The sequence below is a fragment of the Ischnura elegans genome, chromosome 10, assembly GCF_921293095.1.
Source record: "Ischnura elegans chromosome 10, ioIscEleg1.1, whole genome shotgun sequence".
Classification (NCBI taxonomy): Eukaryota; Metazoa; Arthropoda; class Insecta; order Odonata; family Coenagrionidae; genus Ischnura; species Ischnura elegans.
The window spans coordinates 74,098,608-74,124,885 of record NC_060255.1 but is presented as its reverse complement, the minus strand read 5'-3'; the positions used below and the strand labels follow the sequence as shown (position 1 = coordinate 74,124,885).

General features: G+C 41.6%; 1 protein-coding gene across 1 annotated transcript; it reads right to left on the bottom strand.

Annotated features, from left to right (window-relative positions):
* Positions 1 to 12,798: 12,798 nt before the first annotated feature.
* On the bottom strand, positions 12,799 to 24,340 carry LOC124166822. The gene is made up of 3 exons (XM_046544518.1): positions 24,156 to 24,340; positions 15,483 to 15,718; positions 12,799 to 14,399 (listed from the first exon to the last, which is right to left on the bottom strand). Exons 2-3 carry the CDS (start codon positions 15,640 to 15,642, stop codon positions 13,204 to 13,206), a joined length of 1,356 nt encoding a protein of 451 aa, XP_046400474.1. The 5' UTR covers positions 15,643 to 15,718; positions 24,156 to 24,340; the 3' UTR covers positions 12,799 to 13,203.
* Positions 24,341 to 26,278: the final 1,938 nt, after the last annotated feature.

The window sequence follows — 26,278 nt, the reverse complement described above, 5'->3', positions numbered from 1 at the left end:
GTGGAATAAACATATTCGGGAAAAACCGGTCAAGCTAATCGTAAAATGGGTTTTGTTAAAAGAATATTAGGAAAGTGCGACGAAAAAGTGGGATAAATTAGCTACTTCTCCCTCGTTAGAACCTATTTAGAATATGCTGCATGTGTTTGGGACCGTCATGAAAATGGCTTAATAACAGATTTGGAACGGAAGGAAGCAAGGAAGAGCTGCCAGCTACACGAAAGGTCGTTACGATAGTCTTGTTAATGTAACTGACCTCTTAGATAAACTAGGATGGGAATCTCTGTCAGACCGTAGATTGAAAAACAGACTAAGCCTTCAAAATAAATTCAAGAGCAGTGTCTTTTCTAACGAAGTTAGCCATTTATTACGGACGCCAACATAGTACCGAAGATTAGATCGTATAAGAGAGATACATGGATATACCCAGAATCAAAACTTGGGAGGTGGGGGGCAAAAATAGTCGTGGTCGTTTAAATACCTTGATTTTACCTTTTATGAAAGAAAAGGTTAACTAAACCAACATTTTAAGGAAATTATTTCAGCAATTTATTAGTTTTTATAATTATTTGCTTGAAAAAATAATGATTTTTATTTTGTTTCATGTCTTATACTAATTTGTAGATTGTAAATGTGAAATGTGTTTCATTGCCCTTTCTCGATCAACCTTTTCAGTATTCGTGAGACATAATGTAAACATATCCGACTAATCACTAACCTGATTGTTGTGGCTGTCTATAGTTGCATATCAACGGGTTTTCAGTCACTCAAACATATCCATTCATCCTGGTAGCGATGGACAAGTCATTTGCTGAAACGTTGATAATGTGCAACGATTTAAACAGGTGGGAATCCCAAAAAGACTTCACGCAAGTATTCCTGAGAATATTCATATACATCTACATACTACTCCACTAGCCTCCGAAAAAGGCGTGTGGCAGGGGGTGTTGGGACACTAGCCGTTTACATAAAAAAGCACCTGCTCACACAAAATTACGACTAGCATTTGTTAAATTCCTTTATGGTTCAGATCTAATTCAGATAACGGATTGCAACCATAGTTAGTACGTAGGTGCATTTCATGATCCAAAAGGCTATAGTACTACTCCTGGTTGCGTACGACACATTCGAGTAAAAGTGGGAGGAATGATGTTCAAATCAGTGAGATTCGCGGATGATTAGGCGTTGATTAGCCAGTCAGCGAGGGGGCTTCAGGCTCTAGAGGATGCGTTATATGAGCGGTGCGAGGAGTATGGGATGAGGATTAATCACAAGAAAACCAAGGTTATGCGGTTTTTTAAAGCATCACGAGCGAGGAATGTGAGACTCAAGATAAAGGTGGGTGGTGAAAGACTTGAGCAGGTTGAGCAGTTCAACTATTTCTGTAGTTCGTTAGAGGAAAACGGATACAGTAGTAAGGATATTAGGAAGAAAATTGCGTGAGCAAAGCAGGCGTTCATGAACAGAAAGGAGCTACTGAGAGGTTCACTATGTAAGAATTTAAAGAAAAGGTTAGTAAAGAGTCTGATCTGGAGTGTTGCGCTTTACTGTGCAGAAACGTGTACACTTAGGAAGGAGGACGAGAGAAGACTGAAGGCATTCGAGATGTGGGTGTGGCGAAGAATGGAGGAGGTGAAGTGGACGGAGAGGAGGAAGAACAACAAAATGCTGGACTTAGTGGGTGAGGAGAGGCAGCTTTTAGATGAGATACAGAGGAGACAGAAGGTATGGATGGAGCGAGTACCTACTTAGCGGGGGGGATGTTGAAAACAGTGTTTGAGGGAAGAATGTTAGATGAATGAGGGAGAGGAAGGAAGAGAATAGGATTTTTAGATAGAATGAAAGGGGTTAGGTGAGTTTGGTGAGAATGGTGAGTTTTACGGCCTTCTAAGGGATATTTTATTAATGTTTACACTTTTCTATAAGTAATATTAATCCAATTAAGTCAAATGGATTAAACTTAAAAATTTTCTGAGCTCAGGGGGGGGTTTATCCCCCAAAATCCCCCCTCGCTGCGCCACTCTCTTGACACACTCAAAAGGAAAACATAACTAAGGATTCTATACTGAACTATTAATCTTCTTGGTGAAAACCATTTTGCTGGGGTATGCGTTCACACGACGTTTTTGGGCTGCGCGCGCACGGACATCCATAATGATCAATGCTGTGGAGCGGGGTATAAGCTGATCCTATGTGCGACATGCGGAAATTGTTTTCTGCATTGTTTGATGCTATATGTGAATAACTTACCTGCTTTGGGTTCTTTTTCCTAAAAATTCCATGATGACCATTCAGTATAGTAGCCAGGAATTTCGGGTCCTAAAAGCCGGATGGAAAAGTTTTTGAAATACAAGGTACTAAGTACAGGGTATTTAACTATTTTTAACACTTTTCATCATCGAAAAAACTTCATTGGTCAAAGAAATCTTTTGTAAATTCATGATTTTTCAATATTTTGTTTTATTTAATCCATTATGACCCAATTTTGCTTCAAAGCAACATCAAAAACGTATAAATTTTCTGCTCTATGTAGGAAATATGTAAACTACGTATTATTTTGTGGTGTAAATTTTGATTTATCTGCCTCGATATTTATGATTGAGTGCAAAATATTCATCTTTTCAGAATGAAAAATATTAAAATTTGATTTCTCCCTTAAGCAGCTCTGGATTATAAAGGGTTAATGAAGAAAGGAATTTGTGTTTTATGTTTCGGGGTGGAGGGGACCCCACGTACCTCCCCCCTCGCTACGCCACTGTGAGCATGAATTCCAAGTTCGAAGTTACCCGCTTCTCTGGGTACTATCGAGGACTGGCTTCTCCTCTCTGGTACTATCCTTGCGTTGTCAAAAACTGCTCCGGGAGTACAGATATCGTTACCCAGATGTTGAGCGAATTAGGCTGGGAACTGCTAGAGACTCGGAGGCTGCGCGCTAGGCTTAGCTTGCTTGAACAATTGAGAATAGATATCTTTAAGAGCGAGAAGGAGAACGTAAATTTAGAGCACCACTATATTTCCAGGTTCAACAGAAGCGATAAATTAAGAGCCGAACGGATAGGTAAGGGCATTCGCTTTTTCCCCGAACCATAAAGGAATGTAATTAATGCCAGTCGTAATCTTGTTTGAGCATTTGCTTTTTATATTTAGACGGCGGGTGTCCTAACACCACCTGCCACACGCCTTTAATGCGTCTTGAGGGGTAGTGTGTAGATGTAGATCCTTCCCGAGAAACGCCGCGGCGCGCCGGGTGGCCTGCTAGTTCATATTGAAATGAAATACATCCAACCCAAAACCACCCGCTCTACCAGCCGTCTGTATTTTTACGCCACCAATCCGGAAATTATCCGACTAGACGTCGTAGATCATGATACAGGGGGGACCGTGTCTGCACCTCCGAAATGGATTCAATTTGGCCGCAGACGGACGATCCTCCCGCACCCCTGCAGACAGGCGCGGCGCCGGGGAAAAGCGCCACATATCCACAGGCGCCGCCCACACGGGCCGCCGCTGCAGACGTAGGCAGTCGTGACGTAGGCTGTGACGCACTGTGACGTCAGCCAGATCGACTACGGAGAGAGAGGGGCGGAGCCCGGGACTACGCTAAAGGACAGACTGCGGTGGTTGGTGTACGTCGCTATGAGGCGGCAAAGAGGAAAGAGGGGTGATGTTTTTTTTTGTAATAAGAGGGGAGGGGAAGGTTGAGGGGAGACGTCTGGATGGAAGCAGACAGGAGGGGGGTGGGGAAGGGGAGGATTGTTCTGTGGAGTGAGGATGCTATGTTCTCCTTTTGCGGTAGTCTACGGAGCGAACCATTCTCCCGCGAGCCACGCCCATCCTACATGAACGTATGGTGGGTGAAGGTAGTTCTGCCGTGGGACATACGGAGACATAAGCCATAAGATCAGGGCTGGACAGTATTTCAAGAACATGTATTTTAAAATACGTATTCGAAATACAAATTCGTCGTGTATTTGAAATTTATATTTCAAATACATGACCTGATTTCAATGCTTACCCATCATTATCAAGAGCTGTCTAACCTGGGCAGGCGCGCACTTGCGCGACCACGGCCACGACCGCGACCACGACCTGTGGCACATGACCAGTTTTAGCATAGCATCAAATGGAGTGACGCGCACTAGGCCAAGTGCGACTCGTTGGACGTACCCGAGTCGTCCGACAAAAATTTTTGCAACGACCAGCGGTATCGGCGCGCATAGCCTCGCACCAAGGTGGGCTCAAACAGTGGCAGCTGGAACCAGACTGACTTCGCAAGGGCTTTTCCCAGCATTCATATTTAGCCGTCGCGTTTTCGCGCGCTTGATAATTTTCAAATTTCATTCAATCGAGAAAAATAGATGTCATTTAAAAATCTAAAAGCGTGAAATACGTACTCCAGGAGTAAAAATCTTTAGATTTAATTAAGCAATAAAAAATAATAGGAAACCACCCTATTGTAACCATGAATCAAGATTTTCCAAATTTTACTGCATTGTGTGGTATAATATTACCAGAATTCAAGTTAATCTAACCTGGATTATTTTCCGTGTACTCTATGAATATAAGTTTTTGGGTACGGAAGCTGGAGGTATATACTTTCGGATTGATAACCCCGTATTATACTCGAACCCTTGGTTGTGCCTGGATGCGCCCCGGTTGCACGATTTTTGGTCTCGTAAGGCCTGTTCACACGGTACATTAACCCATTATAATCCAATGTTCCTTCTAAGTAACGTCAAAAATGTATACATTTTCAGGTCTATTCAGGAAATATTATAGATCTATGAGTTCCTTTGTGCTGTAAAGTTTACATCATCTTTCAAAATGGAAAAAATAGACCTTAGAATCATACTTTGCACAAATTTTCATTCAAGAAGGAGTTTCCTTGAGAGCTGATTACTATAAATATACCTACCAATAAAATGACAATGCACGACAATTACATCAGCCCCAAAGTGTGTAATACCAAGGTTTACATTACCAATGTTTGCAATACCAAAACCAATCGGTACTAATTTTGGAGTATATCATTTAGCTACATCGGGTAGGGTAATCAAGAGAAACTCATTTTCAGTGAAAATATTTAGCTTTTATTTTCTACAGATACGTGCACCACTACACTGTAACAACATATTTAGGCCACTATTCGGCTTTCCTCCTCTGTATGTTAGACAAAGCAAGATTTCAGGAACCTTCATCTACTTCCCAAATACAAGGCATCCGATATTAGTGTCTCTTCTTTGCTGTGTGCTTTTTCTTATAGCTTGACTCTTTTTAGTGAAACCTGCCATTTTAAACCAGCGTATCAAAATTATAGGCCACTTATAAGTCCCCTAGGCTACATTGTCTGCTCTGTCAGTGGTAGGAATTTTTGCACTCAGAGTACAAAGGTATTGTGGCAACTTCTTTGCAGATGGAAATATGTTTTTCCTGTGGATTGAGGGTAGGAAATAAATCAACTGTCCATGTTTTAATAAATTTATTGAAAGATATACGAAGAAAATGTTACACTCCATATTACGCCCGTGACGCTATCCTTTCCTCCCTCAGGATATCTCACATCTACGTTACGGACGCTGCTGCCGCTGAATTTTCTTGTCAGTCGCCGCGAATTACGTGAATTTTACCTGTGCGTCACGCGCGAGTATATTTTTCTTTGAGCATCGTTAATTCAAATTGCCAATAAAGAATAGCGTCAAGACGCAACACGCCGAACGGCGCGATGGACAAAGAATCCAATGATTCTGAGGCCAACGGACCTTGGTCCGAAGAAGATGCCAGCCCTCCTTCCTCTCCTGACTCCAACCTGCCATCCTCACCAGAATCTCCGCCTCCGAGCCCACCCTCTCCACCATCCAAAGAAATCAGCCCAGTTCCTGTCAACCCTGTTCCTGCCTCGGTAAGTCCGGGCATTATTCCTTCTCCTTTACCTACTCCTACCGTAGTCCCGCAATCAGATTCTCTAATCCAAATTAGCCTGCCAGTAGAAAAGTTAAATGATCCTAATGTCAGAGCAATTCTTGGTCTTCCAATGCTTCAACCATCTGATCAGCCTGCTTCACAGGATTCCTATTCTATAGATACTAGAAAACGTAGACGAATGTTTAATTCTCCGCCTTTGTCACCTACTCCTCTAGAAACTAGAAATAGATTTAGTGTACTAGATGATGAGCACGAAAATGGCCCTCTTAAGGCCCCTCCGGCCAAGAAAAGCGACCAAACGTCAGTAATTCCCCCAGCAATGAATGGTTCTCCAATGCTTACCACTCAAAACGGCCCTTTTCAGGACCGCAGCTTCAATCAAAGCTCAAATGCCCCTCAGGCGCCAAGGAAATATAAAATTCCTCCGATCTTTTTGAAGGACCAATCAAATTGGTCCATTAAAAACAGAGCCATTATTACGGCCACCTCTCGGCCACCAGTTTCAAACTCTACAGGGTCGCAAATTAGAATCCAATGCCAATCATCGGACGATTTCCGTGCTCTTATTAAGTTATTCAATGAAAAGAAATGGGAATACTATTCCTACCAACTTGCGGAAGACAAATGCAATTACCTGGTTGTTCGTGGTTTGCTCTCAGCCACCACCACTGATGAAATTAATGATTCCCTACTTGAAAAAGATCTTCCAGTTGATGATATCGTTCAATTACGTACTACTAGGCCCCTAAAATCAGAGCGTGAACGTCGCGAGCGCCTTCAGCGCGAGAGTCCGGAGACTCCACTGCCTCCTCTTCCCGTTAGACTGTTGCCATTGTTTCAAATTAAATTGCCATCAGGAGCCAATATTGAAAAATACAAAAATATTTCCCATCTTTGCGGTCTTGCCGTCAAAATCGAAACTTTCCGCCCATCGCCAGGCCCTCCGCAATGCACGAAATGCCAGCGTCATGGCCATACTTATAAATCATGCGGAATGCAAACCCGCTGTGTTCGTTGTGGAGGAAACCACTCTCATACAGAGTGTCAGTTATTCAAGCCTGAGCCTGCAAAATGCGCAAATTGCTCTGGAGAGCATCCTGCAAATTACAAGAAATGTCCACACTACCTGTCTTTTGCCGAAAAACTCCGCAATAGCCGCCGACCACCAATCAATCCGCCATCTCTTGAAGAGGGAAATTATCCTCCGTTAGCGCCAACATCAGCTCCCGTTCCTCCTGCCACCGCCAATTCTCAGCAATCGCCAGCATCTGATTTCAATCTGACATCGTTCATTTCCTCCTTCCTAACTTCAGGAATGAAACAGAAAATAAGTACTTGGCTTTCCGGACTAATCAAGAAACTTCTCGCTCCATCATCTCAACCCAAATCTGAAATAATCATTAATGAAGTTGTTCAAATAGGACTTTCACTGCTTAGCGATGGCTAATCGACCAGCAAATAAATTAACGATTCTGCACTGGAATGTATGCGGTCTTCATGATAAACAAGAAGAACTCCGAGAGCTTCTTCAACTCCACTTCATAGATGTTGCATGTATACAAGAAACCTGGCTAACTCCGTCAAAGAAGATCTACTTCCCCGGCTTCACTCAATACAGGTTAGATCGCGCCGATGCAAAAGGCGGCGGCGTTTTGCTTCTCATTAAATCAATTATCCCGTCTTCTCAGCTACCTTTCAAACATCAATCCATCGTCGAAGCAGTCGGCGCTAAGATCCGGACCTCCCTAGGCGACATCCATGTCTGGTCAGTCTACCGGCCGCCCAAACCAGCCAGAAAGGAAGACTTCGTTGCGCTGAATTCTCTTTTGAAAGCCCGGGCCATCGTCGCCGGCGATTTAAACGCGAAGAATATCAGCTGGGGCTGCAAATCAAATAATAGAGCTGGCAACATGCTATCTACGTTGCAACGGCGTCGCAATCTCGAGATAATTGCCCCTGATTCTCCGTCTCACTTCGCCCATCGCGGATCCAATGACATTCTGGACATCGCCCTTTCCCTTAATGTTCCTCCGACCGGCCATTCCTCTACCATCGATTACCACTTATCAGATCATTTTCCGATTCAATTCACAATAAATTGCCTCCCTATTCAAAAACCAGTCAGCAAACGCGGAATTAATTATAATAAATTCTCGCGTTTAGTCGGTGATAATTGCCACATTCTTCATTCTCGTCCAATCGCAAACCGCAAAGACGCCGACGAATTCATCGAACAACTTACAATAATGATTCAAGATGCTGCAAATGATGCCGCGTATGAAATCCCCGAGAAATCACTTCCTGAAGCCCTCCCGACAGCCATTCTCAACTTAATCCGCAGAAGAAATCACGCCCGCAAGCTCTGGCAGCATTCCCGTCTTCAAGAAGATCGCCAAATTTACAACGCCCTTCGTAATCGCATCCAGCGCGAAATAAATCTACACCGCAGCGAAAATTGGGACAAGAAGCTGAAATCTCTTCGCCATGAAGACGGCACAATCTGGCCGATTGCAAAAGCCCTGCGAAAACCGTGCCGCTCTGAATACTTCTTCCGGCAGAGCGATGACAAATGAAGAAAAAGCAAACATCTTTGCAGAAATTCTGGAATCCAGATTCAAGAACGACTTGCCATCCCCGAGGGAAGAAGAATGCCAGACTTCTTGGCTGAGTCTACAACAATGTCCAATATCTGCACCAGAACTCACTTCCCCTGAGGAAATTAGCTCCATTCTAAAACGATTAAAAAAGAAATCTGCGCCCGGCCCTGATGGCATTTCCAATCGTCTCCTCCGTAATTTACCGCCCAACATGATCAAAATTCTCACCCGGTTATTCAATAGTTTAATCTCACTCTCATATTTCCCAACCGCATGGAAATTAGCTAAGATTATAATGATTCCAAAACCCAATAAGCCGCTCTCAGATCCAAAATCCTATCGCCCAATCAGTCTACTTAGTACTTTGTCCAAACTCTTCGAATCCATAATTCATCATCGTCTCCGCAAGTTCCTGCACGAGAATGACATCATCCGTCCGGAGCAGACTGGATTCAGAGAGAAAACCTCCACCACTCACCAAATCCTTCGTCTGGTGGAAGATATCGTCGCCGGATTCAACTGTAAACACATTTCCCACTGTGTTTTCTTGGATTTGGAAGCCGCATTTGATCGAGTCTGGACCCTGGGCCTGATTGAAAAGCTGATTAATCAAGAAATTCCCTCTTACCAATGCAAACTCATTCAATCCTTTACCTGCGACCGTTCCTTCTACGTTAAAGTCCATTCCTCTGATTCCTTCTTCCATCCCATTTCCTCCGGCGTGCCGCAAGGCGCCATTCTTTCCCCGACCTTATTTAACCTCTACGTCAACGACACTCCCACCCTTCCCCAAACCAACCTTTACCAATACGCCGACGACACTACCATCATGGCCCAGGGTTCAGATCCATATCGGACTGCAGACATTCTTCAAGAACATCTAGATGACTACCAAGACTGGGCCGACGAATGGAAATTGAGTTTAAATGCTAGCAAATGCACTCATGTCGTCTTCTCGCGTCGTCCAAAAGCCGGCGAAGGAGACCAGCTATTCTACGATAACACCAGAATTCCCAAAAGTCAGACTGCGAAATACTTAGGCGTAATATTAGACAAACGTCTCACTTGGGCCAGCCATATCAAGACGGAGACCGACAAGTCCATCGGAATTCATGCTGCATTATTCCCTCTACTAAAATCATCATCACCGTTAGCTCTAAAAAGCAAACTTCTCCTGTATTCTACAACCATTAAACCGCTACTAACGTATGCTTCGCCTGCTTGGTTACATGCTAGTGCATGTCATTTAAAGAAAATTCAAACCTGTGAAAATAAGATAATCAGGAAAATAATAGGCGCCCCTTGGTTCGTCAGCAACCGTCAAATTCGCAATGACTTAAAAATTTGCCCAATTTTGCTCTCACTTAAATCAGCTCTGACGCAATTTCATAAATCAATTAAAAAAACCAAAAATAGTTTAATAGAGAATCTGTGGGACTATGACCTTCCTTCCAAATCAACACATAGATATCCTAAATCAGCCCTTTCCCTTTCCCATATCCCTTTCCCTACCTAAACCTTCAATGCCCGGACTGAAACATTTCTCCAAAAAGCACAAGTATAGTATATAAACCAACCCCGTTCCGGAAACACCAGGAAGACAGCTGATTGGCTGGGAGCTTGGACCGAAGAGTATAAAGAAAACTCCGCTTGGCTTGCTGGTTGTGGTGACATGGTCACCGGTACAGCAAAATAGAACGCGCCTTCGGCGCGGCCATTAATTGAGATGGCTTGGCTTGGCCTCAGGATATCTAACATAACGGGCCGCCGTGTCTTATCTGACCTCATGTTTCTGCATAGAATCTTTAGCGGTTCTCTACGGCCAAATAAAATTCTCCCTCTTTTCCGTTTTCATTTTCCTCCTCGCCTCTTACGAAATAACTCTCTGCTTCACATTTCGCGATTCCGTCTCTCCATCTCTCAACGCTCTATGTTCTACCGAATCCCCTCCTTGTTTAACTCCATAGCTTCAAAAATCCCTTCCCTGGACCTCTTTTCCTCTGACACTAGCTACAAAGCCACCTTAAAACACCATTTGAATAATTCACCATTGTCTAATCAATAGTGCCCCTTCTTATGTTTAATTATTTTGCTTTCTGTTAGTTTTTATTTTTTGTGTGCTATTGTTTGTTATCTTTTAGGTGTTATTTATTTAATGAACAGCCAATTTAAAAGCCTTTGTGCCGTTTTTGGTGATGAAATAAATATATTAGGGTAGTTTCCGATTTTTTTTATTGCCTAAATCGAAAGATTATTACTCCTGGAGTACGTATTTCACGCTTTTAGATTTTTAAATGACGATATATATTTTTCGCGATTAAATGAAAAGTGAATATTTTCAAGCGCGCGAAAACGCGACGCGTAAGTATGAATGCCGGGAAATATCTCCGTGTGACGTATTTATGGTTCCCGCTGCCGCCCTGTGAATTACCTTGAGACGAGTTGAGCGCTGATAGGACGCAGGCTGCTAGCGGGGGGCTGAGTACCCTGCTGGCTGGTAGCGCTTGGCTTAAATAAGGATTATTAATACCTTATCAAATGAAGAAAACTTTCTGACCTTAGCCAGTTTTAATAAGTGATTGTTTAGACATGTTTCCCTGATCTCTGCGCCTCATGCATGCATTGGTAACCTCAGACGATGTATAACTCCTATCTTCTCGTATAGAAACTAGGTCCCTGTGACGTCACGTGGAGTGGCATCGCATGGGCGCCAATCTGGCCCTTTTCAAATGAGGATAAAAATGGACCATTGCCATTCGTCTAAACCGGTATTTCTAAAACGAAATAATTTGTATATTATGAATACAGTAATGGTGGGTAACGAATCGCAATCAATGCCTATCGTTTTCTTTGATGAAGGAAACTACCCTATTGTCTCTCTCATAGATAAAAAGTATTGCAGCAAATGCTAAGTTCACGGATGAAGTGGTAGCGTGACTAGGTGAAAATTTTTTTTTACCTTGACTTGACTAAACTGAATGTATCCGATGAAGGGCAATATCCGCGGATAGGTATTTGGATCCGAGGTATCCGATCCGGCCATCCCTAATAAATAGAGATTCAAAATTATTTCCTGCATGTTCCTTTCATATGAATATTCATTCCAACTCTGATCTGCTTTACAATTTACAAAATAAGAAGCAAATAGTTCTAGTAATAATGGGGAACATGCACAATTTTTTAAAAGTACTATAATAAGAAGGTCCCTACCTCAAATGTACTCGCCGAAAATCTGGCGGCTGAATAATGCTTTTTAGCTGAGTTATGAGTCTTTAAAAATTAATCTTCATTGGCTGCTTGAAAACACGACGTCATCGGAGCGTGACGTCACAGTACGGTATCCACTGATAACAGACATAGGAAGTGGATTTAAAATCGGTCTATGGAGGGCTTAAACGCAAATTTAGCGAAAATTATTACTATTTTTACTTCGATATCTTGCATTCAAGGCTCTACCGCTCCACTATCTTAGCGAAGTGAATGGTGTACCGTCCGATGACGTCAGAAGCTGTTTCAGGTCACGTGACTTAAACTATATTCCCGTAATTTTAATTAGCATTTCATGGCATTTATGGAATACTAGGTGGGTTTTGGTATATGTATTTGGATTCGTGAGAAAATTGTCTATTAACCGAGACTTACTAGCATGATGAACAAATTTCATGCATGTTTCCCACTATTAAGGGCGGGTCGAAAAATCGCCAAACTATCTCTAAGACGAGTGGGTGGCTTGGGACGGGATTAATTTGAAGAATTTAATCTCTTTTCTTTCCTAAGATGAGGGAAATGAAGATCGTGCCAGACGTGGACCCCAAAGCTAAGTGTCTCCGGCGAGCCATCAATGATAACACAGGCCAACAATGAAAAAACGTTTTTACTGAAAATACCTTATTCTTATGTTTTTAAAGTTGCTGAACCCGAATATGATGGTTTCAAAGTTGTATCACCCTCAATTTATTCACATTTTACAGTTAAATTTATGAAATCAAGCAATTTTTTTAGATTTTAACAGCTTTTTTATAGTTTAATAAAATTAAAAAAAGTAGGTCTAATGAACGAAGATAATGGGGGATTACTGTTGGTACTTCACCGAGAAGTTCAGAAAGCGATTCATCGCAGAAAAAGCTTCACAAGAAGCTTCAAGGAAAAAAGGGAAAGAAAATGTAGACCAATTCCATTTGACAGGTGAACCCTATATTATCACGTTGTAGTAAATACAAATAATTTTAACACGATGTAGAGAACAGTAAATACAAACAATTTTATGATGTAACACAGTGTTTCATGGATTTCCCTGTATACCGTATAGAGGTATTAGACTAAATATTAAATACATATTGCTTGGAAACTATGAATAATACGAAAAAACTATGGCCAGGTTTGGATTCGGCGCATAAAAATCTATAAAGATCAGCTGTTAGAATAAAACAAGTTTTCAAACATAATTTTTTTGTTGGCCTGTGTAATTTATCTTTGAGTAGCATGACAATTCAAGTAATTAATTTCTAGCTTGTAAATACTTATTCACAGCTTAATTTGGCTAACTATGGAGTTGATAATGTAATGGGTTTCTGGTTAAAAATGACCTAACATATTGTCACTACGTCTGCAATGCCTGCTCGTCCCTTCGCCGAGTTTGGCCATTTTTTTTAAACATCGTGCACCTTAATATAGTTGAGCTTCGCTAGTGCAGCTTTGGAAGTACATTTTCCTCATAGAATCGAAGTAAAATCGGGACGTGGTCTTTCATCAGCTTTCTCCCCTGCACCGATCCAAATTCTGCGACGTATTCTACAGGCACCGCAGCAAGTCTTGCCTCCCTACCGAGAGATGACTTCATTCCGACCGCCCACGGAACATAGAGATGATTTTTTGGGATTTTGTCTTTCTTGGCAACCGCTTCCGCCATAGCTTCTTGAAATGCTGCAAGGCTTCCTTTGTCCTCAACGGAGTAGGGCCTTCCCTCGTTGTGATATAAATTATTGATTGCTAATATTGCCAAAGCGCGAGCAAAGCGAGACATTATTATTTGCTTCCTGAAATATGAAGTCCTTAGAGCTGCTAGATAAACCCTATTTTCCTCTCGATCAGCGAAAATGGAGTCTTTGTCACCCGTGAACACCTCGCCGTCTATGTTCTTGTATTGAGGCTTGATACCCTCGATATTTGCCGATGTGCAGTCAATAATGACACCAAAACTATCATCGCTTTGCAAGTAATGCAACAGGGACGAAGTTAATACGTCACACTCGTACAGATTCGTATAGAGCTCCTTGACGTAAGCGATTTTGTCCAAAGTTGCGTTCTTAATCATCGTCTTCTGCATCATCTTGTTGATGCAATTTGTCTTCTCGTGATCTACGTCGCTCCGTATATTGATAATGCCAACCGTTTGTTTTAAATCCGTCGCGTGGCTTTCCAATGATTTCAAACTCCTCAACGGTGTCGTGGAGAGTGTTTCCATCCTGACTACCATCAACGCGTAGTTTTCGACCAACTCCCTGATAAGGTCATTGCTGGCCTTCTGGTTGTCATGCATTTTGGAGAGGTTGGAATTGATTAACGTATGACCTGCACGGATCTCGGCCAGGACCTTCTCCAAAAATTCTTTGCCGCTACGTGAAGAGGTCACTTCCATCGCCACCCTCTGGAGCGCGGAGAGTACGGCCTTGTAACTGTTGTCCAACGGATTTAGTTCCACCATCCTCTCCGCCAGCGTCAGGGGCGTGTATCCCTCAATATCTCGGTGAAGCGTAGGGCTGGCTCCCATCCCGAGCAGTTTGTCCACCCATGCCAAATTGCCACGACGGACCGCGGCGTGCAGGAGGGTGCCGCCAGAGCCGCTGACTGTCCTGGAGCCAGAGTGCGCTGTCGAGGGAGCTGCAAAGGACAGTGAATTTCAAGTTATGGCTGAATCACATGATGATTCATTCCGTCATCAGAGAAATTATGGGGATCCCCATCTACACCTACATAATACCCTGCGAGCCACCTCTAGGGTGATTGGCAGGGGGTGATGAATCACCAGCATGCAGCATGCAAGAGGATTCACACAGGGACGCTGACTTACAAAAAATATAGGGGGGGCCAAGCCGGGGATCTTGCCCCGGGAAATTTTATAAGTAGTGAGTTTTAAGTTTTTTTAAGCATTTTAAAAGAGACATATAATCAACATTAGAACCCTGATAACTCGAATCTCGATATCTGAACACTGCGGGGAAAGTCGACAAGCCTGGCACATTTTTTCCTCATACTTATAATGAATTTTTGAGGGGGCTAGGGCCCCCTCAGACCCAATGGAGTCGGCGCCACTGGATTCCCACTAGATTTTTAATGACAATATCTATTTTTTGTGATCAAATTAAAAGTGAACATTTTCGAGCGCGCGAAAACGCGACGGCTAAGTAGGAATGCTGGGAAAAGTCCGAGTGACGTATTTCTAGTTCCAGCTGTTGGCGTGTGAGGTGACCTTGGGGCGAGGCTTGAGCGCTGATACGACGCAGGATTCTTGCAGGCAGCGCTTGGCTTAAATAAGGATTATTATCCCCCTATCAAACGAAGGAATCTTTCCGAACTTAAGTAATTTTAATGAGTGATTATTAAGAGATGTTTCCCTGAGCTCTGTGCCTCATGCATGCATTGGTAGCCTCTGACGATGCATAACTCCTATCCTCTCGTGTAGAAACTAGGTCCCTGTGACGTCACGTGGAGTGGAATCGCATGGGCGCCAATCTGGCCTTTTTCAAATGAGGTTAAAATTGACGATTGCCATTCGTCTAAACTGGGATTTCTAAAACCAAATAATTTGTATATTATGAATACTTTAATGGTGGGTAAGGGATCGCAATCAATCCATTTCGTTTTCTTTGATGAAGGAAACTACCCTATTGCGTCACTTTCGGAACGCACCCTGTATATCCCAAATTGGATCAAAATCCGGTATTATCATCAATAGAAGCTCACCTTTCTCATTTTTCAAATCCTCCTGTAGTTCGTCCAGATATCCGCGCATTTCCTGCAGCAAATCTTCGTATTCCACCGGATAATCCTCCCCGACCGCTTCGAACGGTGCATTTTCAATCTCTCTATTATTGGAAGCGTTGCCATTGTTCCTTTGTGCCATCTCGGCTCTAGGACCAACGGGATGCAGGGACTCGTCTACTATACTGGTGCTTAGTCAGGTACTTCAACGTCCTACCCTGAAACAAGGAGAAATTTATTTCCGTCATGTAATAAATTAATACTATTAAGAAACAAATAGTTACAAGTCATCCATGTGTTCGGGTGGTAGCATCGGCACAAAAATATTCTCAGGAGACGTCGCCAAAGTGATGTTCAGGATCTGGATACGGATGTTATTTTCTTAAACTATATAGGTAAGGTAGAAAAAGTGTCACGGCTTTCTTCCACATAGGCCCGGGTTCGAGAGATATTCGCTTGTAAAGACTTCGCGCAACATGACATCCCTTGAGTAATCGCCGTGGTAAGGCACAATTCGGAGTTTCGTTTAAAATCCATAAATTTATATTGAATTTAAAAAATCGTGAAGTAACTAAATAAAACGAGTGGGGATAAAATTTAACAGTGATTTCAAAAATTAGAAGAGAGAAAAACACGGCCGTAAGTAAGAGGTAGCGATTACTTAAGGGATGTCATGCTGCGCGAAATCTTTACAAGCGAATATCTCTCGAACCCGGGCCTACGTGGAAGAAAGCCGTGACACTTTTTCTACCTTACCTAAATAGTGTCATTTAATAACATCCGCATGCAGATCCCGAACATCACTTTGGCGATGTCTCCTTGTCAGTAAAATACAAAATTATACATAGGCGGCTCTAGGGGTGGAGGGTCACGGGGGCACGTACCCCCCCAGACCCTTAAAAAATATGCAGGATTTTTAATACAGCCCCGTTATCATTGCGTTCGTTTTGCATTACGGGGAATCCTTGTGCCCCCCAGAACAAGATCCTGGATACGGCCTTGCTTGTGCCCCTCCCAGGAAGAAATCTTGGATCCGACCATGAAATTATGTACGATAAATACAAAGATATAATGTTATCAGGTGGCAAAAGCGCAGCGCAAGCGCAAGGACATATGCGAGGGTGAGTAAATAAATAAGTTGCAAAACTGAATTATGGCAAAAATAATCAAAGTGACTTTCTGACTTTAATTTCCCTTTTCCACAAATTCACCCTGTACATTCAGGCACTTCTTCCATATATTTACAAGTCATTAAAAGCTAACAGCAAAGAGGTCCTTTGGTTATTGTCGCAGACAACGTGTAGCATCATAGATTTCGGCATCATCTGTATCAAAATGACAGCCACCCAAATGATTTTTTAGGGGCCCAAACAGATGAAAATCACTGAGGGATGAATCAGAAAGTACGCTGTATGGATCTGTTGACAAAAGATGCACACGTAATTTCAAATGGTATAAGACACCCACACGTTTACGATTCATTTAATTTCTCACTCACACTGTCAGATTGTGCAAGTACGTGCCCTGTGTGAAACGGCCTGCGTTGCCTGTGTTTGGGACCCTCATGAAAAAGGCTTTGTAACAGAGTTAGAACGCGTGCAAAGAAGAGATGCCAGGTACGTGAAAGGTCGTTACGATAGCCTTGTTAGTATGAGTGACCTGTTAGATAACCTCGGATGGGAATCTCTGTCAGACCGTAGATTGAAAAATAGACTAAACCTTATAGATAAATTCAAGAGCAGTGTCTTTTCTAACGAAGTTAGCCATATATTACGGACACTAACATACTATGGAAGATCAGATCATATAAATAAAATAAGAGAGACTGTAGAACAGACAGATTCAGAATCTCTTTTTTTCCACGATCAATAAGAGATTATAACGGCAGAGATAAAACTCATAAATAGATTAGAGGACTTGTTGTGTAGCCTACTAACTTATGTATAAAACCTTAATGCATGTTTATGAATTTTATTATTATTTCTAACAGCATATAGTAGTACAATTTTGTTAGTATGCGTGACGTGTTTTGGACTGTGTGGTGTGCATGTGGAAATCCAATTGCATGCTGCATGCTGGTGATTGATCACCCCCTGCCAAACACCCTACAGGTGGCTCGCAGGGTATTATGTAGATGTAGATGCCTTTACAAATGAGTTCATCACCGTGCTGCAACGTGGTTGCTGTTGACACCTCCACAGGACGAACGGGACGCTCCCCATCTCTTCTCCCCATGCTTTTCTTTCCATGGTAATGCCTCATTCACATTACGATAGTTCCAGCCATCGTCGGAACTATCGTGCAATCACACAACGCACACAACGATGGTTAAAACCTGTGCTGCCCTCTAGTGCTGACATCTAAAGTGAACGGGAAATTGCCGGTTAGCAAAGCTGTTGAGGTATGCATGGACAAGATATTACTGTGTACAACGTGTATTTACCGAATAATTTTTCTTCCGCCCATATTCTTCCTAGGGTTAATCCATGAAAAAATAGAGATTCACGAGCTTTTCGTCTTTCTCTTGTCGCTTCCGTTTCCGGTCTCCCAGCGCCTAACCATCGTTAAGTGGCAACGTTCGGAACTACGTCAACTATAGTCAGGACCTGCATTCACACGGCTAGTTCGGTCAACTATCGTTAGGACGATGGCTCGGACGATCGTAACGTGAACGAGGCATAACACTTCTGGATCCAATTGAATGCAGCTCTACGTTAGAACTTTTTCACCATAGAAGGCACGCATTTCGCTATGCACTTCCTCTGTGGACAGTCGTTTGGCCCGCAAAAATCTCACAGCTGCACAGTGTTCTTCTCGTGTTCAGTCATGCGATACTTGTGGCCAAGGGTGTACCCAGCATCATAACTAGGGGGGGGGGGGGGTAATAGGGTAGTTTCCTTCATCAATGAAAACGAAAGTCATTGATTGCGATTCGTTACCCACCATTACTGTATTCATAATATACAAATTATTTCGTTTTAGAAATACCGGTTTAGACGAATGGCAATGGTCCATTTTTTCCAGCCTTTATATCAACTCACCAACCTGTCTGTTTGTTTGTCTGTTTGTCTGGTACAAATCTTGTAACTCAAATTTGACTCACTTCCTGTGAAGCAAAAACGCTGAAATTTTGCACACTTCTTCATTTCCGATGACAATACATGAAAATATAACTTTTTCTCTCCAACCCCCCTTTAACCACCCCCCAGTCAACCTATAGCCCCCCAAAACATGTTTTTGATCTAAGAAGTTCCAAATGGTCGATTTTCGTGTTTTGCGACCACAGTAAAAGTTATCCACCATAAAATTTCCCATCTTTTGACACCCATAAAATCTCACCATATTCACCACAACTCAACATATTCACCACAAATTGCTCATCCCCTGTAATCTAAATATAAAGGCTGGTTTAAAAAATTTTTTTTTTATAAGAGCTTATTATCCTCATTTGAAAAGGGCCAGATTGGCGCCCATGCGATGCCACTCCACGTGACTTCACCTAGTTTCCTAGGACCAAGTTTCTATACGAGAAGATAGGAGTTATACGTCGTCTGAGGTTACCAATGCATGCACGAGGCGCAGAGCGCAGGGAAACATGTCTTAATAATCACTTATTAAAACTGGCTAAGGTCGGGAAGTTTTCTTCGTCTGATAAGGTATTAATAATCCTTATTTAAGCCAAGCGCTACCAGCCAGCAGGGTACTCAACTACCCGCTAGCAGCCTGCGTCGTATCAGCGCTCAACTCGCCTCAAGGACACCTCACTAGGCGGCAGCGGGAACCAGAAATACGTCACACAGAGAGATTTCCCGACATTCATACTCACGCGTCGCGTTTTCGCGCGCTAGAAAATTTTCACTTTTCATTTAATCGCGAAAAATAGATATCGTCATTTAAAAATCTAAAAGCGTGAAATACGTACTCCAGGCAATATCTTTCGATTTAGGCAATAAGAAATAATAGGAAACCACCCTATTAGCATGGAAAAGGTGGTTAAACCTAACGTTTTAAGAAAATTATAATAGCACCTAGCACCTAGAAAATTATAATAGGGGTCGTTTTTGAATACCTTTCGGCTAGTGTATCGGAAAATTTTTTTAGGTAGTGGAACATCGCGAAAAAAATGAAGAATATGCTATTTTGGCCAATTTTTCCTGATTTTTCTATGTTCTGGCCCTCCATAACACCCTTTTCAAACCATTTTACAAACATTCCGTCCTCTCACGAACGGAAACGCTCAACTCAAACGTAATACCCTACACAGGGACTGAATTTTGTGAAAACGGGTGTGGTTGATACGCCCGGAACTTTTTGGCCAAACAAAATGACGCCGACACTGAAAATTCTTGAAATAAATTGGCTTCCTAGGCGGATTTAAGCGTGCCCCCCCCCCCCCCCAGATGCTTAAAAAATGGACAAGACTTTTTATACCGTTATCAATAAGTTCGTTTTGTTTTTTGCATTACTGAGCCATGGGCGTACCCAGCGAGGGGCAGGGGGGGGGGCAGCTGCCCGCCCCTAGAAGCAAAAATCGCAAAAGACTTTAAGCATAATCAGTACTGAATTGAAACGAAAGCATTCAACAAATTTTCTTTAAACCCAAGAAAAATGATATATATTAGTACAAAGGCCGCTTTACACGGTGAATTTTCATTTTCATTTCAATTTTATTTCGAAAGACCTTTCAAATGATCATTCGAATGAAATTCATTCGCCGGTACCGCTATACACGTATACCGCTATACACGTATACCGCTATACACGTATACCGCTTTGGCGCAGAAATGATGCGCACTGGTGCGACTATAGATAATGTATTTCGATTCTAACGATATTTCCGACCGTTTCTAACCACATGATTTGTTTTTGGAGGTCGCGGACGACGGATTGCTTCGGTTACATGTATGCTTGAATATATTTTTGTATTGCTTTGACTTTCGGTGGGGTATGACGTACTAACAATAAGTAATGAGAGCGATTAGAACGGTACGAACTCATAGCGGAAAACCACTTTAATAAATCGTGCGTTTTGTGATCCCGTAACGAAGTACATAATAAGTTGTTTTCACTGCAGGGCAACGATGATTATGGTTCAAGATGCGCTCTAGAACATGATCATAAGGAAACTTAAGCCTGAATCACACGATCATTTTTTTTCGTCGCGAAAGTGATCACTTTTCCCGTCGCGAAAAGCAATCGCTCTTGTGATCATTTTTCTGAATCATACGGTCACTCCCGCCGTCGCTTTTCGCATCATTTCCAATATCACAGCTCGTTGTCATAGGACCCTCATCACGAAATTACAGAGCGTGTTTGTTTATTTATGTCGTTCCCACAATTGTCAAACGTTGCGCTGCAATCGCTCCATAGGGGAATGCGTTCCGATTGGCTGATATGGGGTTTTAGTGACGGTTTTAGCGACGGAAAAAGCGACCAGACGAGTGATGATAAATAGTGATGGGAATTCTCATCGCGATCGCGAAAAACAATTGCCGGCGACGATCATTTTGCGCAGTGATCGCAAATGGCTACCCGAAGTCTTTTCCCTTCCGATTCAGTAAATTATAAAGTAAGTGAGAAAATAATTTGGGGCAAAACTGCACGTTGTTTCTCGCTCAGAAAAATCCTACCTTAAGAAGACGAGTGCCGTATTGACGCCACAGCGTCCACCTTCAATAAAAAAAACAACAAAATAAGCTCAAAGCAAAGGCTCCACAAGAGTGAAGGCCTGTCGACAATGAGTTTTTATGTTTGTGGTCCCTTTGGGTGCACACTGCACAGCCTTCACAATGCAGTCGAACAAAGGTCATTCCTGTGCGAGAGAAGAAAGGTACCGGGAAGAGAAAAAAAGAAGTGACCTGCTCTATTTGCGAAGGTGTGCGCTTCAGCATCCTCATACTTTCTACAACTAAGTTGGCTCGGCGTTATCTCATTGCTTGCTACTTCCGCATTACCGTAAGGCTACGAATGCTCTCAAGATATCTTGTGGGATATTGCGCGCAATTACAGTTAAAGGCTTTATGAGAACCTAAATTATTCACCACAGGGAATTCACTGTTCTTTAAGTATCGATGCAGGGAAGAAAGTGGACTGTGACATTCATGGGCTAGTTAATGGGGTTTGCCCCTTGACTTATAAGCAACCCTGTGATATTGTGTCTTCCTAAGTGGGCCGATATGATGTCAAGGCTCGTTTTCGTTGGAATGTGTTCACCGAATAAACAGAGATTTTGTCATTAATTGGGAGTCTCACCCCAAAATTTAGCGTTCAAATCATTAACTATAATTTGATAATTGTAAATTAAACGAAATATAGACGCAATCGAGGTGAAAAACGACGTTTTTATTCATTAAATATCCCGAATGCTATTTCCGAGTTACCCACTTTATACAATTGATGTTTGTGAATTTATGTTCTCTCAAAGTACATGTTAATTATTTGAGCTATTGCCTGGGGTTACTAAGCTTCCAAAGTTTTTATATATGACCTTAAAATTTTGAGATGGATGCCAATGGCGAGATGGACGCCGTGCACTCATATCATTCACGGAAATCATTTAAGCAATTTAGAACAGGCCTGAAATTTAATTCGAATGATCAATCGAATACAGGAAATTTCCGTTATACACGGTGAATGATGGTCATTCGAATGATCTTTCGAATGACCATCCCCCCCCTAGTTATGATCCTGGGTACGCCCTTGCACTGTACTGAGCATCAATCATTTAATTTCTTATTAATAACTTTCATATTAAATTAAACGGAATATTTCGACAGTAATTGTTGTAGGTTGTTTTTAATCTCAAATATGGGAAGACTGTTTGCCAGTCAGGCCTTTTACCCACACCCCAGAAAAAATCCTGGGACCACCCTTGGGTGGCTTGTTCATGTAAGAATAAAAGAGGTTAGTGTAATGATAAGAAGAGTATTGAGAGTTCAACCAGAAAGAAGGCGCCTGCGGAGAAAACTAAGATGGAGTGAAATTTATCAAACTTTTCGGTCGTCATGTGGCTCATTGAAAAATTTAGTAACAATTACCAAACCAGTTTGATAAATTATACGAGTGAGGCGCTTCCCTGCCCACTGGCCGGCGAAGCCGGCCCCTAGCTTATTCGCGTGAGATTATTCGAAGTAAAATTCTTCGAACCACAAATGTAGACGGCGAAGCCGGACCCGGGGTTTTTAAGGGGCGGAGCTCCTAAACGAGCGCGCGGAGCGCAGCGAGTCCCATACAATGTAAAACTCCTATCTACTCGTATAGAAACTAGGTCCGTGTGGCGTCACGTGGAGTGGCATCGCATGGGCACCAATCTGGCCTTTTTCAAATGAGGATAAAATTGACCATTGCCATTCGTCTAAATCGGCATTTCTAAAACCAAATAATTTGTATATTATGAATACTCTAATGGTGGGTAAGGAATCGCAATCAATGCCTTTCGTTTTCTTTGATGAAGGAAACTACCCTATTATATACTCGTCAACACTCGTCGTCCCGAAAATCGTCGACATCACTTTGGGAGAGAGGTTGAAATGGCGGAGGACAGAAAAGTCTCGAGAGGAATGTGCAAATGCATATGTTAAATTATTTGCTTTCGTGGTTTTTGGGTTTTCATGAATTCAACTTCTGACCTTAAGGTGACGACGTGATTTCCGGTGAAATTGACGTCATGAGACAACAAAATACGCGGTGGAAACCCAGAACCACAGCAGCAATCAATATCCAGACAAGATTTTCAACATTACCATGTGACATCCGTGCAATGTCCATGTTGATCCAAAGATATCTGTCAAATATTAAACGCAACCACCAAACAACGTTGCAGGAACATGGAGGTCCATATTACAATACCTCTTAGATATATTCACTACACCTAATGAGTAGATAATGGGTGTGCTCATCATGATTTTTGGTAATCCTCAGACACGCAAACAAAACATTTGTGCTCTTTAATTCTACACAACTTTTGCCACCTATGGATGCCGTTTGGAATTAAACTTTTTTAGTATCACGGCTATTGCAACTTGGATATCAAATTAACGTTATTTGTACAACTCGTCATGGATGTTACAATAGGATATCAATTTAAAGTTGTCAAAATATCCATCGTGTAATCAAAGTGTGTTTTGGGTATATGTATCAACCTTATTTTGATATGCGATGGATATCGTCTTCTGCTTGGGAAACTATGGCATGAAAGTTTCTACTGAAACTAGCCACTAAAACTTTTCGTTAGTTTTCATATTTCCTTGATTTGCCATCCATGATGTACTGCAAAGCCCTAACATCTAGAACCGTTAAATCACGGTAAAATTGCCATGGAAATAAGAGAATCTGGATAGCGTAGTGTCCCGTGCAATGGCCCGTAAAGGCCATTGTCTGTCATTCGATTCCCAGTTCAGAGGAATATTTCTCAAAACAGTTGCTGGAAATAGTAATCACAGTTGATAGTTTATGCCCATAAATTATAGAATTTCGATCTTCCTGACTGTGGCCAAGGAATAAAATATAACAATAGAGGAAACGAAAAATCGTGCATAAGACGTGTGCGGAAGAGAACGAAATCGTTTGTTGGGAACTTTTTTTACCAACAGAACGTTGAATTTTATAAGGTACATGCTGCTAGTATCTAATAGGAATAATTGTTAAGTGTCTTACCTCGATATGACTATTGTTATTCTCAGTTGAACTGTTGAAGCAACGTTCGCACTTGAAAAAGTGGGTAGAATTGCAGAGAAGTCTTACAGGGTTGAAAGAAGATTTCTGCAACCCGTTTACTTCCTTCAGCGAAAAAAAGTCAACAGATTGTACGTTCAATTCCTTCCTTAGGAATTAGACGTCGGTTTCTTCTGTACCAGCGCTTTTGACATCTTGCTGGTTTGTAAGGAGGTTTATATACTTTCCAGTTATCGGATAGACTATAAAATTACATACGTAACCACTGTCAATCTCTCTCACACCTATATGGGTACAATATCATATCTATCTTAAGCCGTGCGACAGTGTGTGACCGTTTTCCTTTTCCGATAGAGAGTTGACCATTTCAATCAGTTGACTTCAAAACGGGATAAAGAAAATATAGGGTTGTGATTAAGGTAGAATAAAATAGCTCAAAATCCGAATTGGAAGGAGAAAAATATGCGACTCATACTTAAATCGGTACCCTCTATGATAGCCTTGCTGAATCTCTAAATAGCAATGAGGAATGTTTGCGAAAAGTATTGCAATCAGTAAGAAGATCATTAGATGCCAATGACGCATTTCTTAACATGTAGTCCTGGGCTTTGCCATTTTCTGGTAAAATGTCTGATTTTATTATTATCATACTATTGGCTTAACTTTCAAGAGTGTTAATCTATCTGCAGGTATTTGGCGGAGGTACACATTTTACTGAGTGAATATGGAGGAAAACTTCATACTTGAGACATCATAAAACAGACATAGAGTCAGCGGGGTAGCCAGGAACTTCGTTCGGGGTCCAAAACTAGGGTGGTTTGAGAAACAGGGTACTATGTAGACGGTTTTAAACTAATGTAATACTTTTCACTATCGAAAAAACTTCATTTGACGAATAAATATTATGAAAAATGACGATCGTTCAATATTTTGTTTTCTATTATGAAGGGAAGTAATTGTGTTTTTATATTTCGGGGGAGATGGGTCCAGACCCCCTAGACCTCCCCCCTCGCTACCCCACTGCGTAGAGCGTCTGAAGAAAAATTTATGAAATTATAATCATGCGACCGCATATATATTATAAGCATGTGACCGCTAAAGAAGGGTCTCATATAGATGTTATTCTCACTTTTTTAATTTACAAATTTTTTGACTTGGTTGCTTGAGTGGAGAGAATTAAAACCATTGTTTCCTGATAATCAATCTAATTAAATAGACACGACTGCTTAAAATAATTTTTATTTGTGGGAAATCATGTAATCTTTTGATTAAAAATTCTTCTATCGACAAATGATCTTTCTTACGAATATTATAATCCCAAAATTTTTATTGAGATTGTTGGTGCAATAGAGAATTTTAAAAACTTGCCGGGTTGATAACGCATGGTTTAGAGAAATAACCATAAAGTTCGACTGATGAAAAAGTATTTATAAAGTGGGATAATCTAGTAATTTTAATGAATAGCACAGGCCAACGATGAAAAAACTTTTTTTACTGAAAATACCGTATTCTTATGTTTTTTAGGTTGCTGAATCCAAATATGATGCTTAAAAAGTTGTATCACCCACCATTTATTCATATTTTATAGTTAAATTTATGAAATCAAGCAATATTTATAGATTTTAACAGCTTTTTCATAGTTAAAATAAATTTAAAAAAGCAGGACTAAGGAACGAAAATGATGTTGGTAGCACTGCTGAAATACATGCTTAACAGCTGATGTTTTGTTTACTTCCAGTCTAACCTGACTTTCGTGTTTCCTGTACATGTGCTCAGTGCAATGCCTAATCGCGGTTGTAAAAGTCTGATGACAGTTTTTGTCATATTTAATGATGAGTTTGTTATTAAAAATACCAAAGAAACATTACAGACTTTGTGCATAGAAGCATACTTTGGAAGTGAACTTGGAGATCAGGATAAATCTTGGGCGCCGCATAAGGTATGTTATGTATGCTTCTGTACCTGTCGGTCATTCGGTAAATATGAAAGAGAGCTACGAAAATCTGGAAATAGTGTTAAATAAAATAGGTTATTCTACACATGGTTGGACCTTGCATGCTCCTTGGTCAGCAAGGTGGTTTTAAAAAATTTCCATGTTTCCTGTA

Coding starts and splice junctions, on each gene's coding strand:
- LOC124166822 (XM_046544518.1), bottom strand. CDS start 15,642: ATGGCACAAAGGAACAATGGCAACGCTTCCAATAATAGAGAGATTGAA. Junction 14,400..15,482: donor GGATTTGAAAAATGAGAAAG/GTGAGCTTCTAT, acceptor TGTCCTTTGCAG/CTCCCTCGACAGCGCACTCT.